At 34.8% G+C, this 14355-nt stretch overlaps 2 protein-coding genes across 2 annotated transcripts; one reads left to right on the top strand and one right to left on the bottom strand.

Annotated features, from left to right (window-relative positions):
• The first annotated feature begins 5357 nt into the window (after positions 1-5357).
• Positions 5358-7691, top strand: LOC112510570 (protein NRT1/ PTR FAMILY 4.5-like). The gene is made up of 5 exons (XM_025116034.1): positions 5358-5385; positions 5512-5729; positions 5870-6307; positions 6422-6546; positions 6629-7691. The coding sequence occupies exons 1-5, from the start codon at positions 5373-5375 to the stop codon at positions 7509-7511; spliced, it is 1677 nt and encodes a 558-aa protein (XP_024971802.1). The 5' UTR covers positions 5358-5372; the 3' UTR covers positions 7512-7691.
• A 1305-nt stretch (positions 7692-8996) lies between these two features.
• On the bottom strand, positions 8997-11326 carry LOC112509528. The gene is made up of 3 exons (XM_025114526.1): positions 11096-11326; positions 10562-10879; positions 8997-10001 (listed from the first exon to the last, which is right to left on the bottom strand). The coding sequence occupies exons 1-3, from the start codon at positions 11231-11233 to the stop codon at positions 9252-9254; spliced, it is 1206 nt and encodes a 401-aa protein (XP_024970294.1). The 5' UTR covers positions 11234-11326; the 3' UTR covers positions 8997-9251.
• Between the last annotated feature and the right edge of the window lie 3029 nt (positions 11327-14355).

Below are 14355 nucleotides of genomic sequence, written 5' to 3'. Positions count from 1 at the left end.
ATGTATTTTTTAAACATGTTTTAATTGATATATGATTATGTATATTAATTCGATAAAGGTTTAAAATGAAACATTTAAAAGTAAAGAACGTAAAATAAATTAATTAACTAATTATAGGAGTATAAAGTGTAAATTTAAAATTATAATTTAAAAAAAATTTGGTTGTGAGAGGGTGAATGTACGTGAGGGGGTGAGTGCATGTGAGGAGAGGAGGGGGTGAAAAAGTGAAAAACTGAAAAAGTGAGAAAATGTATAAAAGGTATCTTGATCATTTAGTATTTTAAGATTTTAAAACTTTTGCTAAATTTGTTTTATAAGATAGTATRTATATATATATATATAGGGGCTTAATCAAATGAGAACTGAGTTGTTTGTGGTAACTGTGAGGTCCAATATGAGCCAATCATTTAAATAATTAATGTTATATCCTAAAATAACATAAAGGGTAAATTGGTAATGTTATAATTATAAAATCCTAGATGCTTTAGGTACTCTTCTCCTTTGTCTACTTCTTCTCCGGCCACCCCCATCACCCCCATCTACTTCTTCATCGACGGTTTCCCTTCCACAACCATCTCATCTTCTCCTTTATTAGAAAACCTTATCTCTCTTCTTTGATTTGGCCCCATGAAATCAACAACCCTTTCTGGTTTTGCTTTGACTGTTTCTTTGATGGCTTCAAAGCATTGACTAGGACTTGCTGGAGTGGTTCATGAGGCAGACGACGGAGACGAGACACGACAGAGGCGGTGCGAAGGGGAAGGTTCGGGTGTGCTTTGCCTATTTCCTCGTCCCTGTGTTTGTGTTAGTTCGTACGGTGGTGCAGGGGTGCGTGCGTGTGTTGCGGAAGGTGAAAGGGAGAAGGGAGATAAGTAGATGGTGGCTGCAACAATGAAGGGATGGTCGGAGAAGATGGATTGGGAAAGGAGAAGACGGGTGAAAATTCTGTGGTATATGGTGGTACCCAAATTGGTAATACATTGGGTAATGGGTATCACAGGTTGGCCGGAGAAGATAGATTGGGAAAAGAGGAGACGGGTGAAAATTCTGTGGTACATGGTGGTACCCCAATTGGTAATACATTGGGTAATGGGTATCACAGGGTGGCCGGAGAAGATGGATTGGGAAAGGAGAAAACGGATGAAAATTCTGTGGTACATGATGGTACCCCAATTGGTAATACATTGGGTAATGGGTATCACAGGGTGGCCAGAGAAGATGGATTGGGAAAGGAGGAGACAGGTGAAAATTCTATGGTACATGGTGGTACCCCAATTGGTAATACATTGGTACCTGCCGGATTAATGTTCACCGGAGGCCAGAGATCGGAGAGAGGAGAGAGGAGTTTTTTAAAAATACCTAAAATGCCCTCTAATTATAATTTTAACTCAAATAACCATAAAAACTAATTTCCTTATTTATCCGTTGATTTGTGGTTAAGATTGGATCTCACAGTTACCACAAACAACTCAGTTCTCCCTTGAATGGGCCCCTATATATATATATGGGAGTGATCAAATGCAAACCACTCAATTTGTACAAACCGTGCAAACCTCATTCAACCAATCATAATTTTTCATTTTGTTCATTTTTTTGTAATTATGAGAGGTTGATTAATCATTTTTATTGTGGAGAGTGTTAATCATAGATATTATCATCTTCATTATTTTAATTTTAGAGAAATACATAAAACAGTTTCATTAAAATTTCATTAAGTATTATATGAAACAATTTCACAACCATATATGAAACAACTTCATCAAAAAAGTATTATATGAAACAATTTCACAACATTAAACAATTTAATGAAAAAATTTCATAAGATTAAACAATGAAATCGACGGATGAGGGTGGTTTGCACGGTTTACACAAATGATGGCGGTTTTCATTTGATCACTCCTAATCAAATGAGAACTGATTAGTTTGTTTTAACTGTGAAGTCCAATCTCAATCACAAATCAACGGATAAATTAGGAAATTAATAATTATGGTAGTTTGAGTTAAAATTTTAATTAGAGGGTATATTAGGTATTTTTTAAAAACTTATCTCTCCTCTCTCCGACCTCCAATCTTCGGCCTCCGGTGAAATCGGTATCACAGTATATCACAATGGGTATCACATTGTGTGTCTTTGTTTTTAAGGTTTGAGTTGGTATCACAATGGTATCACGGTATATCACAATGAGTATCACATTGTGTATCTTTGTGATTATTTGGTACTTGTCGGATTAATGTTCACCGGAGGCCGGAGATTGGAGATCGGAGAGAGGAGAAAAGAGTTTTTAAAAAAAAAATACATAAAATGTCCTCTAATTATAAATTTAACTCAAACTACTATTATTATTAATTTTCTAATTTATCCGTTGATTTGTGGTTGAGATTGAATCTCACAGTTACCACAAACTAATCAGTTCTCTCTTGAACGGGCCCATATATATATATATATATATATATATATATATATATATATATGAGCATTCAAATAAAAACCACTCAATTTGTAAAAACCGTGAAAATCTCATTCAACCAATCATAATTTTTCATTTTTTTTTTGTAATTATGAGAGGTTAATTAACCATTTTTATTGTGGAGGGTGTTAATCATGGATATTATCATCTTCATTATTTTAATTTTAGAGAAATATATAAAAATGTTTCATTAAAATTTCATTAAATATTATATGAAACAATTTCATAACCATATATGAAACAAATTCATCAAAAAAAGTATTATATGAAACAATTTCATAACCATATATGAAACAAATTCATCAAAAAAAGTATTATATGAAACAATTTCACAAAATTAAACAATTTCATGAAAAAATTTTATAAGATTAAACAATGAAATCGACGTATGAGAGTGGTTTGTATGGTTTTTATAAATGATGGTGGTTTTCATTTGATCGTTCAGCTATATAATATATATATATATATATATATAAAGTTTCTTTAGAAAATTGTCAACTAAACTATTTTTAGTTTTCGTTATTAAAAGTTCTATTTTACCGTTATTCATATTATCATATCTCGTCTTTTATATTATCGTTGTAATATTATTGTTATATATTATCATCATCTTTTATTCATTGCAACTTAAATTACTGTCATAATTTATCGTAAGTTAGTTATTTATAAGTTTTTAATGGTTGTCGTAATTTCGTTTAGGTTATTGTTACCATGTTCATTAATCATCGTAACTTACTTTATATTTCTTGTAATTTACTTTCGTCATTTATTTTAATTCCTCGTAGTCTTTAGGTTACGATTATTTTAGTTTTTAGTTGTCGTAAAACTTTCTTTCTATGAAAAAAAAAATTTCTCGTTTTTTTAACATAGGTATGCAAGGATCCCGAGCAATGATAGCTTGGGTGTAGGGTAATGTTAAAATAAAAGATTGACTTTGATGATAGAAATTTGTTAAATATTAACAAATATTTCCAAAAATTTATTCAAGTTATATTGATAAAAATTACATCTCTCTTGACAAGTTGATTTTTGCATAAAAATGTTAACAGTTTCATGAACTTAGAGATAAGTCACCCCGAACACATCAACTTAAATAATACAGAGGTATACTCGAGAGAGTTACTTAGAACCAATGAAACTTGTTTTCATTCCGTACAGCTTATACAAGGGATAGATTGTGCCATTGTCATGACTGAATTTATTTTGGAAACATTTGAATCGGTCCTTGGATAAGTGTCATTCTCAACCTCGAGAGAGTACCTTACACAAGTTGATGGTTGGTTAAAGATAAGTTATTATCTACAAAGTTATATCTGATTTATTTGTCCAAAAATCTTAACTGATCCCTACACTCTTGCTTTTTTTTTAAAATTAATTATTTTCATCATTTAGTTTTAAGTTACCAAACCAAAAACAATTCTTCGAACTCACCATCTGAACAAGTCTAATCTTCTTCTAGACTTTATTTAAAACCCTTAACACTTTTTTCCCTATGGATCGATATTCGGTATCTTACCGTTTTTATTAATTGTAAAAGACGACAATGGGTTGATACGTGTATATTTGCATAGCGAGAGATTTTATCTTCCTATATATCTCACAACATTCATCCGGTAAGATAAGTGACCCGGTAAACACTTATTAGGTAAGCGTTTAGTAAACGGCCCCTAAATGAAACGCATGTTGAGATCCGACCTGCATATAATATACATGATGTTGAACATTCTGAAGGTAATCAAGACTTGTATGATTGAGTCATAGTGGCACGCCTGATGATCATAACACCAAAATTGAACAACTAAACGTAATATAATATTATTGGTCAAACCAATATTTGTTTTATATATGAAGCTAACATCAGCAAGTACCCTCAATCTGCAATCATTTATGTACAACTTTTAAAGCATCAAACACAACATAAGACTTGTACCACACATTTACTCCCTTTTCTTAAAGAATCCCACTTCCAATTTTTGCAGTAAAAGATGCCATATTGTAAACTAAACGTTAACATGAATCTGTTCACCTATTGATCATAAATAAACAAAAAAAACTCAGTAGCAAGTTTCTCTAGACACAAACACAAACACAAACACAAACACAAGCATCATCTTTTATGCATATGTATATAGATATATGACCACAAAAGTCAACTTATTTCCATTTTAGATCAGAGCTGCCAAAGCATCCAGATTTGCCACCCTCGTAACACAGTCATAATACAACTATCGGGCATCTAGTACTACTACAGTATCATCATGATGAGTCAGGTGAAAGTTACTACCACATAGTTTCTATGTGTAAGCCACATCTGAACAGAGACTTGGTGTTCATCACATCATATACAGATTATAAAATATTCCAACCTGCATAACAGTGAAGCTCGCAGTCTAACGAGTGCTGCAACTAGTGTATAGTTAATTATGGTATCACCAAAAGGTAGATAACGACATGAACAAACAAGTGAACACTTTCAGTTAAATAGATGTAGACATGTTCCTACTTCATGCTTTGGTTCAGCTTGCACATAATTATATGAACCAATGACAAGAAAGCATATATGTTGACCGACCAGCATATTGTTTTGTTTAATCAAGGGTAAGAGAAGGATTTGTCAAACCTTAAAGATGCTGTTTGATTCCTGAGAATGATAAGACAAACGCCCTTTGCTATAAAAAAAACCTTGCACCATGTCAGTAGTACATACTCGCACCAAACTTGAAGGTCCTGTGGCAGAAAAGCACCCTTAATAAAAATGGTAATGTTTACGTTCTACATTTGGGCCTCTCTTTCATTAACAACCTAGTTTGTACTAAGAAAATTTGCGGCAATCTGCAGGGGGTCAGTGGAGATGTCAAAATACATCCTAGAAACCGAACAAGGCAGGGTGGGACGAGAGCTGCTATGTTTGTATATGGTATTTTAAACTAGTACAAATCTTGGCATCTAATTAGCATTAGGAACTTTTTTGCTTTTTTATTAAATAAGTGGACTTGAAGTAGCATTTTTTTCTTGACTATTTTGTGTGTCCTGATTTACGCAGGTATGGTCGGGCTTGAGAACATGGCATTCTTATCAATGGCTGTCAGCTTGGTAACTTATTTCTATGGTTATATGAACTTCAGTTTGACCAAGTCAGCCACAACGCTCACAAACTTCATGGGCACTGCATTTCTAGGATCACTGTTTGGAGGGTTTATTTCCGACACATACTTGTCAAGATTTAAGACTTGCATCCTATTCGCATCTTTTGAAGTAGTGGTACGTCTAATAAAACTGATCTAAACAAACGTAATATCTCTAGAAAGTTACAGTTCAATAAGCTGCATTACATGCAAGCTTTTTATCAACTTATAGTCTACAAGTCCATCTAACTAATGTGTAAACTGATTGATGCTCAGGGTTATGCACTCCTAGCAGTTCAAGCACACTTCCAACAGTTAAGACCCATTCCCTGTAACCCTAGCCTAGTAAATCAATGTCAGTCGGCAGAAAGTGGTCAAGAGGCGATACTGTTCACAGGTCTGTATTTGGTTGCATTTGGGACCAGTGGAGTTAAAGCCGCTCTGCCTTCCTTGGGAGCTGACCAATTTGATGAAAGGGACCCTAAAGAGGCGGAATCACTTGCAAGCTTCTTCAACTGGTATCTGTTCAGCGTCACAATCGGGGCTATATTTGGCGTTACTTTTGTAGTCTGGATCAGCTCCAACCTGGGTTGGGCTTGGGGGTTCAGTGTGTGCTCCATATCTGTTCTAGTAGCAGCTCTTTTTCTACTCATGGGGAAATCCATGTACCGGAATTATGTACCTGAAGGAAGCCCAATTCTTCGAATTCTACAAGTATATTAACAAGAAACATAACATATACAGCATACTTTTGCATTAAATGACTTATCTGGAATCCCAGATCATAACATGGAATAAAGATACTTAACCATTATCCATTGGATTCAGGTATTTGTGGTGGCCATTAGAAACCGAAATATACCAATACCGGAGATGTCTGAGGAGTTGCATGAACTTCATGACAAAGAAGCTGGAGTAACGACTGATATTCTTCTCAGAACAAATCAATTCAGGTGCTGTTTTCTAATATTTACAAGTCAAACTTTCCTATTTATGTATATCTTGTGGTTGCTAATACTTGCATTTTCATGTCAGATGTCTGGACAGGGCAGCAATTATTAGCACTGCACTTGATTTAACCGACTTGCGACCATCAGGGTCATGGAAACTATGTACAGTAACACAGGTTGAAGAAACAAAAATTTTAATCCGCATGCTCCCTATTATTTTAAGCACTGTGTTCATGAACACATGTTTGGCTCAACTACAAACTTTCACCATTCAGCAAAGTACAACCATGGACAGGAACCTCCTTGGGTTTCAAGTTCCTGGTCCCTCCATTCCAGTAATCCCACTAGTGTTCATGTTTTTACTAATCCCAGTTTATGATCGTATTTTGGTGCCACTCATGAGAAGGTTCACTGGGATACCAACAGGAATCCGACACCTTCAAAGGATTGGAGTAGGATTAGTTCTCTCAGCCATCTCGATGGCAGTGGCTGGAGTCGTTGAAACTCACCGTAAATCTGTGGCTATTGACAATAACATGGTTGATTCCCCAGGCCCTCTGCCTTTCACAGTTTTCTGGCTAGGTTTCCACTATGCCATTTTTGGAGTGGCTGATATGTTTACATTGGTAGGGTTGCTAGAGTTTTTCTATGAAGAGAGTTCATCAGGCATGAAGTCGCTTGGGACAGCTATCTCATGGTGTTCATTGGCTTTCGGATACTACTTGAGCTCAATAGTGGTGGAGGTGGTGAATAAAGTGAGTGGTGGGTGGTTAGCCAGTAACAATTTGAATAGAGACAAGTTAAATTACTTTTATTGGTTATTAGCAGGACTAAGTATGGTGAATTTAGGGGTTTATTTGAAGTGTGCCTCTTGGTATAAATATAAAAAGGTGGGTATGAAGCAGATTGATGCAGGCAGCAATGATGATGGCACAAGTGAAGGAAAGATTCAAATATCTAATGAGTAGATAAAATTCACACGCTAGAGATGTATTTACAAGTGTATGGAAACTCATCTTCATAATACCTATAATTCTGTATTATTCTGTGTATCACAATGCAAATAACAAGTAAATTATGAAGGGGGTGGAATTTTGATGCACATATATGAATTGAAAATTTCTGTGTATTATTCCTTATATTCGTCTTGTTACAACTTCTGATGCAATAACAGGACTATAGCAGTATCTACTAAGCCAGTTATAGAGAAATGCAATTATCTAGCACAAATTTGGAACATGGCATCCTATAATATAGAAAAATTCATGTCTCAAAAGCAGAGTGTAGCTTCACAGAAGTTACATTCAACAAGTTTCCATAGTGCATAGAAAGTGACATGCCAAGTAGAATTGTAGACATTCTTCAATATATATATATTTGTACATTTCACATGCTGCACTAACAATAATTTCCATTTTCCTTGATATCTTTATTAACTCCTGATGGGTTTTGTTTTGTCTTACCCTTTCAACTAGTTTGGAAAAGGGTCTTGCTGCTATAGTTCAAACCATGAAACCACAAATGTAGTTATGAAATACAATTTGGGATAACAGGAGATGGTGCTACGTGACCCTAGCAGACATAGTACAGCATAAACTAGATATTGGGATGAACAGTAGACTATTTGGCTGGCTTTACAAGATCTCTAGTGTACATTAAAACTACGTTTCCATTTTCTTGTACCACTATTTCAAAAGATAACTTTCATAGTCAAAATAAATTTTGCATCTAGTTACAAACAGACAAAAAAAAGAGGACTGCATCATTGTTTTCAATAAAATACATATACAGCTAAAACCCAATCCTTTTATTATAAAAAAAATCTCACCCTATCCTCAGACCCTAGTATCGCAATGATGCCATGGACTACACCCATGGCTGTCGAAGCATGGATTTGCTCTTAACTAAAGCACAATGCTACTTATAAGTCATCAATTTCAATGATGAAGTGCAAGAAATCTGTCTGAAAAACTTGCGCCAACTTAATAAAAGGGTGAAAATCTAACTTTGCACAATGCTACTCAGACGTTCTTTTTTAGTAGGGAACGTAAAGTCTTGGGATAACTCACTTTGAGCTGTTAATGGGCCACCAAGCAATTTCTGCTGTCTAAGAAAAGTACCATAATTGGTTCCTTCATGACAACTATGCAACAAACTTTTTGTAATGTGTTGGATCAATGAAGGTCCTATTTCCACTATTAGATTTGCACTTGATGTTAAAAACACAAACAGAGGAGGGAGAGGAAGGGAAAGAACTTTTATGTAGACTCTTGCATGTAAACATCTGTGAAGACTTTTTCTTGTGAACTTGTACTGGACTATAAATCTTTTTATGCTGTAAACTGTCACCAGTACCATGAAGCTGCTATATACCATATGCTCATTCCTCCATCTCACAGCATACAGCCAGTCATTAGTTAATTAATCAAAATCGAAGCATTACACATACTTGTGCTGATCAAGAATTAAGAACCAGATCGTATCCAACACCTTTTATGGCGATGCATCTGCAATGAAAAAATGTATCCTTTTGGTTCATTTCTACTCTCTCTCTCTCTCTCTCTACTCCTTTCTCTAATAACGTGTTTGAACTTGATTTACAAACTTCTGATTATAAACTTTTTTTACAAGGAATCTGGTACATAATCTGAGGATGAATGTTATTACATGGTATAAGAATTGCCACAGAGATGTGCAATACAAGTTTCCTACCAATTCACATCCAGTGTAAGAGCCTCCGGAGGTACAAGGACGGATGACAATTTAGTGAAGGACATATTGGCCATCAAATTACTCCATGCAGAAGAATCTACTCCAACAAAAGGCTTAATCTTCTTAACAACCAAGGGCTTTAACCTCTTCCTTTCAATTCTTGCCAGTACCTCAAACCATACATGCTCAACAGTAGGCCTTGTACGCCATTCCTCCATAGTAATCCACCGAGTATCGTTGGTTCTAATATTCCTTTCTAGTTCCAACTGATATCGAAAAACAGTTGATGCTTCAATCTTTGCTTTAAGCTTTGCCCTGCCAGCATCGGGATTGATCTTGTCACCTAATAAGCTCTTCATTAATTTTTCCAGCAGTCTTATCCTCGACCTCAAGGATTCAATAGGACATTGTTGCTTCTCATGGGTATGTCTGGAGTAACATTTCTCTGGCAGCAATTCAATAGTATCCTGAGATAGAAGATCTGATGCGATGTATGCACCAGGATTTTGAGTTCTGAAGGCAACTATAGATGCAGAGCCAGAAATCTTTACCGGAAGTAATGGCATACATGTCAAACATGGAAAGAACCATAGGTTACGTTGCTCCCCATGAGCAATAAGATTCTGTTCTGCTTGTTGTCCAAGATTGGATGTTTGAAAAAGAGAGACTGCATGTGCATTCTTCACTTCTACAGTAATGTCTTCTCCAACAAGTATCCGCTTCAAACCGGCATGTGATGTGTTCCACTGAAACACATGATCCAAATGTACATGAGTTTAGCTGGAACAGGACTTACCAAATTAGAACAGGACCACAGTCAATCAAGTAAAAGGAGGCTTCATGCAGATTTAGCCAAAGTGTAAACAATTGAGTACAGTATGTTTCGTATTCTAGCTCAGTAACACGATATAAACCAAAATTTATGTGAACAACTACAGTCTACATATGAAAATTCATAGAATCGTATCCAGTAAACAAGAATATATACACAAGAAAAGTGAGAACCAAAAACTAAACCACAGTATCAAATAAAGCATGACATACTCAAAGGATGAATCATCATGGAATAAGGCTGGATAAGAACAGAACAGTGGTTCTTTAAGCTTGCAAATAACCAAATCTCTAAGAATTATACCAATCACAATGAACCAGAATACAGGTTACTAACAAACTGACAGTGCAATTATCTTGACAGGCAGGCTATTAGTAAGATCGACAATAATTAACAAACACGACACAAACACTCAGCACAAGATTAAATGCAAGCAAGTCTAGTAGCATAGCCATTTGGAGAAAAGGAGCATACCGGCAGTACCAAGGACATCTGGTCGTCTCCAGAAACAAGTAACTCAAAAGGCCCTTCTATTAGAATTGGATCAAGAACTGCTTTTGAGCTCACTCGATTAGCCAAAACCTCAAAATCCCCTACTTCTCTGTCCTTAAATCTCTTCCACAACGAAACTTCATCCCACAAATTGAACATAAAATCCTTCTTGTTCGGCAACAGAAACTCAATCTCGTATCTCTGCAAATTCCCATACTTAATCTTCTCTATTTCCAATTTCGAAACCCTAACGTCTTCCAACTTCCAGTGTTCAGAATCAGATATGGCTCCAAGGACATCCTATAACAAGGAACAACAAAGTTAAGCATCAATTGAGATAAAGCATTCGCAAACATTATGTTCAATTAACAAATCCAACACAAAAGTTTTTCCTCAAACAACTTCCAATATCCAATTATAAACCGCCTTCCATTGAAATGATAACATAAATTAGGCGACTAAAAAGACCCAAAACTGCAGAACACATCCGAATCAAATCAGAATTCATTGTTTTACCTTTAAGAAGAGAGAGGGTTGAGGGCGAAAATCGTCGCTGATTTTGGGGTAGATGAAGTGAGAGAGATTAAACCGCGGGGAAGCGATTGCTTGTGATAGAAATAGAAGCAAGAGATTGATTCTGGCGATGATCATCATTGATTGAATTCTTGATTTTTCTGTTCAAGCAACGATTTTTCGAAGTGGAACAACACTCGCGTCGATTTCAACTATTTCCCACTTTCCAGATCTGGTTATGGTTTGGTTTGGTTGTCACTTGTCAATCACGATTATACCCGACTTTACCATATTAATTACGGATACGCCCTTTTCGAAGCTAGAAAACTTACGAATTTTGTGTTTAATTGTTACTTTGTTTAACGAATTATTTTTTGTCAACTAATGTAAACATTTAATTATTTATTCTATACTAATTTTATGATTTGAGTTTTTGGTTGTTATAAATTTATGCATGTTTGTTTGTTTGTAAATCATATTAAAACTACTTTATAAATCATATTTAATAAAGTTTAGGAAATAATTTATAATGCATTAAATACTACAGTATTATGTATTTAATATTAAAATCTCTTAATTACAATTTTACAAAATTTTGTCATTGTTAAACTTAAAAGTTTCTCCTCCCAAGTTACGTTCTCCAAAGTGACGATTCGTACGAATCCATCTTCCCCATACGAAACCATTTTCCCCACTATGACGATTCACACAAATCCATCTTCTTTCAGTTAGGGTTCTTCTTTCTCTGGATTCCATTATCCATTGCTTCATCTCCGGTAAGGTTTTACCGATTTCAAACTCTCATTTTTTATCATCTTCATTGTTTTCTCTATCTTTTTTTTCCAGATCAGAGTACCCCTTTCTTTAATCCAAAACCTCTTTAAGTTTGTGTTCGTGTGTTTTTGGAGATCATTTGATATTGGGTTTGAGTTGTTTTTTTTTTTTGAAAGACTTAATACGATCGTCTCTTGTTTTTTAAGGTTTGTCTTTATTTGTATCATGGTGTCGAAGAGTTGGATCTTTTTAGTACAACTCTGACACAATGGTAACCCAAATTCTTGTTACTTTACAAGCTAAATCTTTCTGGCTTGCCATTTGATTTTTGAGTTATTATGATGGTTCTTATATTGAGGTCCTCAGAGGTCTTCCTTCTATTAGATAAGAGGGGAAAAAAGAACTGACTGAAAGCAATTGATATATTTCCGTCAATGATTATGAAAAATTATGTTTTTGACACTTTTCCGATTTTGAATTTTGGATCTTTAATGCTGTAATTTGTTTTCATATATATATATATATATATATATATATAGGGTTGGGTTCACGTGAGACCAGTCTGTTTTCGTGAGAACCGTGAGACCACCTTTTTACACTTAAACCTTCACAGCGAAAACACTGTGAAGGTAAAAAAAATCCGAACCTTCACAGCATTTTACTGTGAAGTTTCAAGTGTAAAAAAGTGGTCTCAGGGGTCTCACGAAAACATGTTGGTCTCACATGATCCCAAGTCTATATATGTGTATATATATGTATATGATGGAGTCTTCATGTGAAAAACGTAAATAATTTGAGAATCGGGGAACTAATTTGAACCAGATTTAGTTCCGTTTGTAATAGGGGGGTTTCAAAAAGTACAGTTAATGTGGTACAGAAGCAGCATATAAAGATTGTCAACGTTTTACAACAAAATTGAATATTTGGTGATCATTTGTGTGATATGCGATTGTTGGGATCTTTCTAGGATGATGTATGCTTCAAGGAAATGAACACAAATAATGATTTGATTACTATTTCATTAGTTGCTTAATATGTACATTTTTTATATGTGATGCTTCGTGTTTGGTGCTCAACAGATTCATATTTCTGCATTGCCTTTTGTTATGTTGATGAGAAAGAATTAGCTAGGGATATTAAGTTGAGGGGAATTGTGACCTTTCTGGGTCCAACATACGTACAACATGAACAGCGTTAAACATTCACCACATATTTTGTGAACCTCAAATCCTCAATATTTACCCTTCTACTTGAGGTTATCCTATGAACTTCTACTTTAGATTCTTTGTTTCATCACCTAAATTTTAATTTGCTACTTGTTACTTTACAATACTTTTCTTCGTTTTATCTCTTTTATCTAATATTTGGGTTTGACGTATGGCTTTCGTTAGCACTTCATTTTAATATTATGCAGCTCAGCCTTTGCTGCTCAATATCAAACCATAACTTCAACTTTGGATATTGTTACTTAGATTGATGTCGCGTACCAACACTAAATTCTTAGAACATGAAGATGGTTTGTGTTGCTGTGGTTTTGAAAAAATGGCTGAAGAGTGCTTTTTACGGGAACTTCGTGTGCAAGGTCTTGAATCATCAAGGTTGGTGATATTTCGGAGAGAGAATTTTGGAGCAGGTGCCTTTTAAGATTAGAGTCGATGACTTTGATTTTGGATAATGGTGCTCAAAGGGTCTTTTTTCGATGGTTGATCTAGAGGAATGCTAAAATAACCTTGGATTTTTTGGAATTCAAAAGGGATTTGTAGACTCCTTGGACGTTTGATGCTGATATAGATGCTTTCACGGTGGTTGTTAAAGTGTAGATGGAACTATGCTGCAGTTGATCTAGATGCGGTTGGGTTTGATTTTTGGTCATCTCAATTGATTAGGATATTGGTTTCTATTTCGGCTTGTATAAGATAATTTTTTTTCCCAAATATATTCACTGAATATTTGTTTCTTCCTTCAGTATAACTATTTGGACACCATAATTGATTTTCATGCTTGTGTACAATAAAGTTCACCTCTTATTCCTTATTTGCTACATTGTACTTGATTACATCTTGTTGCATCGCACRGATACTCAACCATAAGGAATCGAGGTTTAAATATTTCTAAGGGTTTCCTGAAAGATCGAATGTTTAAATTTAAATTTTGTACTTTTTAATGAATGATTGCATTTTTTTTAGTTGTAGATTTAGGGCAAATTGCATGAAAAAGTAACGTACTTTGACTTGATTCTTATTTTGGGTAACGTACTTTTAAAACTTTCATTTTGGTACCTAAGATGTAAAGTTTTAAACATTTAAGTACCCTGGTAACTGGTTGAAGTATTAACCGATTATCATGCTGATGTGGCGAGTGATGTGGTATCCAAATCGGTATTATTTGCTGACGTGGTCAGTGACGTGGATTTTTTTAAATATAAAATTAGTCTTTTTTTAATCTAATTTTAGTCTTCAAGTGGTTACCCAGGTACTTAAATGTTTAAA

This window comes from Cynara cardunculus, assembly GCF_001531365.2.
Source record: "Cynara cardunculus var. scolymus isolate 2C chromosome LG 3, CcrdV1, whole genome shotgun sequence".
NCBI classification, from domain to species: domain Eukaryota; kingdom Viridiplantae; phylum Streptophyta; class Magnoliopsida; order Asterales; family Asteraceae; genus Cynara; species Cynara cardunculus.
Note: the sequence above shows the minus strand (reverse complement) of the source record. Positions and strands in the feature narration are given on the sequence as shown.

What these genes read in the sequence shown, in the direction of transcription:
- LOC112509528 (XM_025114526.1), bottom strand. Translation starts at nt 11,233, where the DNA reads ATGATGATCATCGCCAGAATCAATCTCTTGCTTCTATTTCTATCACAA. An exon ending in AACCCTCTCTCTTCTTAAAG is followed by an intron (nt 10,880 to 11,095) that starts GTAAAACAATGA and finishes TCCTTGTTATAG; the next exon opens with GATGTCCTTGGAGCCATATC. An exon ending in AGATGTCCTTGGTACTGCCG is followed by an intron (nt 10,002 to 10,561) that starts GTATGCTCCTTT and finishes CATGTGTTTCAG; the next exon opens with TGGAACACATCACATGCCGG.
- LOC112510570 (XM_025116034.1), top strand. An exon ending in TCGCATCTTTTGAAGTAGTG is followed by an intron (nt 5,730 to 5,869) that starts GTACGTCTAATA and finishes ATTGATGCTCAG; the next exon opens with GGTTATGCACTCCTAGCAGT. An exon ending in CAATTCTTCGAATTCTACAA is followed by an intron (nt 6,308 to 6,421) that starts GTATATTAACAA and finishes CATTGGATTCAG; the next exon opens with GTATTTGTGGTGGCCATTAG.